We start from the raw sequence: 1,214 nt of genomic DNA, 5'->3' as shown, positions 1-1,214 counted from the left end.
GTGTAATATATTTTTAAACTTTTAGTTTAAACTTTTAGTTTAAAAATTATAAAAACTAAACAGCCTACAGAATTTTTACAGTCTTTATTTTACAGTTAAAAAAGCTGTATGTTTATCAAATAAAGTATAATGTTACAACTAATCGGGGATCCCTTTAAGAGAGTTTAAATGCCCTTTTTGTATTTATCTAAATCTGATCCAGTGTCTAAGCTGATAGGGGGAAAGTCTTTAGAGTGCTGAATTTTCTAAATCTTCACCTCCCATTTGACATTTTGATAATCTGTCACCTTTATCGTAATCTTCCATCCTGGCCCACAGCATCAACCTAACCTGTCCTTTTTTTTTGCCACAGATCATGTCTCCGAACCTGGCGGGGCTTACGGACGACTCGGGTCGCACGCTGACTTCATGTGATTTCAACTTGAGAAGTTTGGCCCCGGACCTAAGGGTGGAGAGGCTGCTGGCYTTCAGCAACCACGAGGAGCTGGATCGCTTCAATCAGGAGTCGCGGCAGGAAAACAGGCTCCCCGAGCTGTTTGCTCTTTACCCGCCGCCTGACGAGGTGAGGTGTCGCTACGAGACCCAGTACGGTACACGTCCTGGAACCAAACTGTGTTTGTGCAATTAAAGTGAGCAAGTCTCAGCCTCAGACTAGTGCCACATTCAAACTATGTAACGTTTAACTCAAAATGAGTACATGAAAAATTAGAAATCTTGAAAGTAATTTTTAAATTATAAAGTTTAAAATTGATAATTTTGTGTCATTGTTGATGACTCAGATGTAGAGTTAAAGAGGTTTTGAGCAGTTGCTTCTGCAAAACAAGCTATTTAAAATAAATCATATTGGGCTCTACGAAATGACAAAATTTCCATTAAAATTTTTTTTAATTATCTGACATTCTACAGCAGGGGTGTCAAACTCATTTTGATCAAGGGGCACATGCGCATTATAGTTGCCCTCAAATGGGCCAGTTGTAATTAATGTCGATGTTTCATGTTTAACTTCAACTTAACAGGAAACATGTTCCTGAGCACAGTTAACAAGCAATAAGCTCTACTTGGTATTTCCTACATAGAATCAGCTTTTTAACATGTCCTCTTAAATATACTGCAAAGTACTACATATATGACTGACTAAATATGAAATAAACTAGAACTGCAAAGCAGTTATGACCGGGGTCCAAGCCCTTTTATGCATGTCAGCCTTTGTCATG

At 38.3% G+C, this 1,214-nt stretch overlaps 1 protein-coding gene across 2 annotated transcripts in view; it reads left to right on the top strand.

The window, feature by feature from the left end:
* dock8 (dedicator of cytokinesis 8) overlaps nt 1-1,214 on the top strand; it is a gene marked incomplete in the record, with an annotated part of 66,148 nt that overhangs the window by 25,364 nt on the left and 39,570 nt on the right. For both annotated transcript variants that reach the window (XM_014002688.1, XM_014002689.1), the window contains 1 exon segment: nt 353-562. In XM_014002688.1, the coding sequence (XP_013858142.1) occupies nt 353-562 (210 nt within the window).

The sequence above is a fragment of the Austrofundulus limnaeus genome, unplaced genomic scaffold (assembly GCF_001266775.1).
Source record: "Austrofundulus limnaeus strain Quisiro unplaced genomic scaffold, Austrofundulus_limnaeus-1.0 Scaffold14, whole genome shotgun sequence".
Taxonomy (NCBI): Eukaryota; Metazoa; Chordata; class Actinopteri; order Cyprinodontiformes; family Rivulidae; genus Austrofundulus; species Austrofundulus limnaeus.
This window is presented reverse-complemented; position numbering and strand designations above follow the sequence as displayed.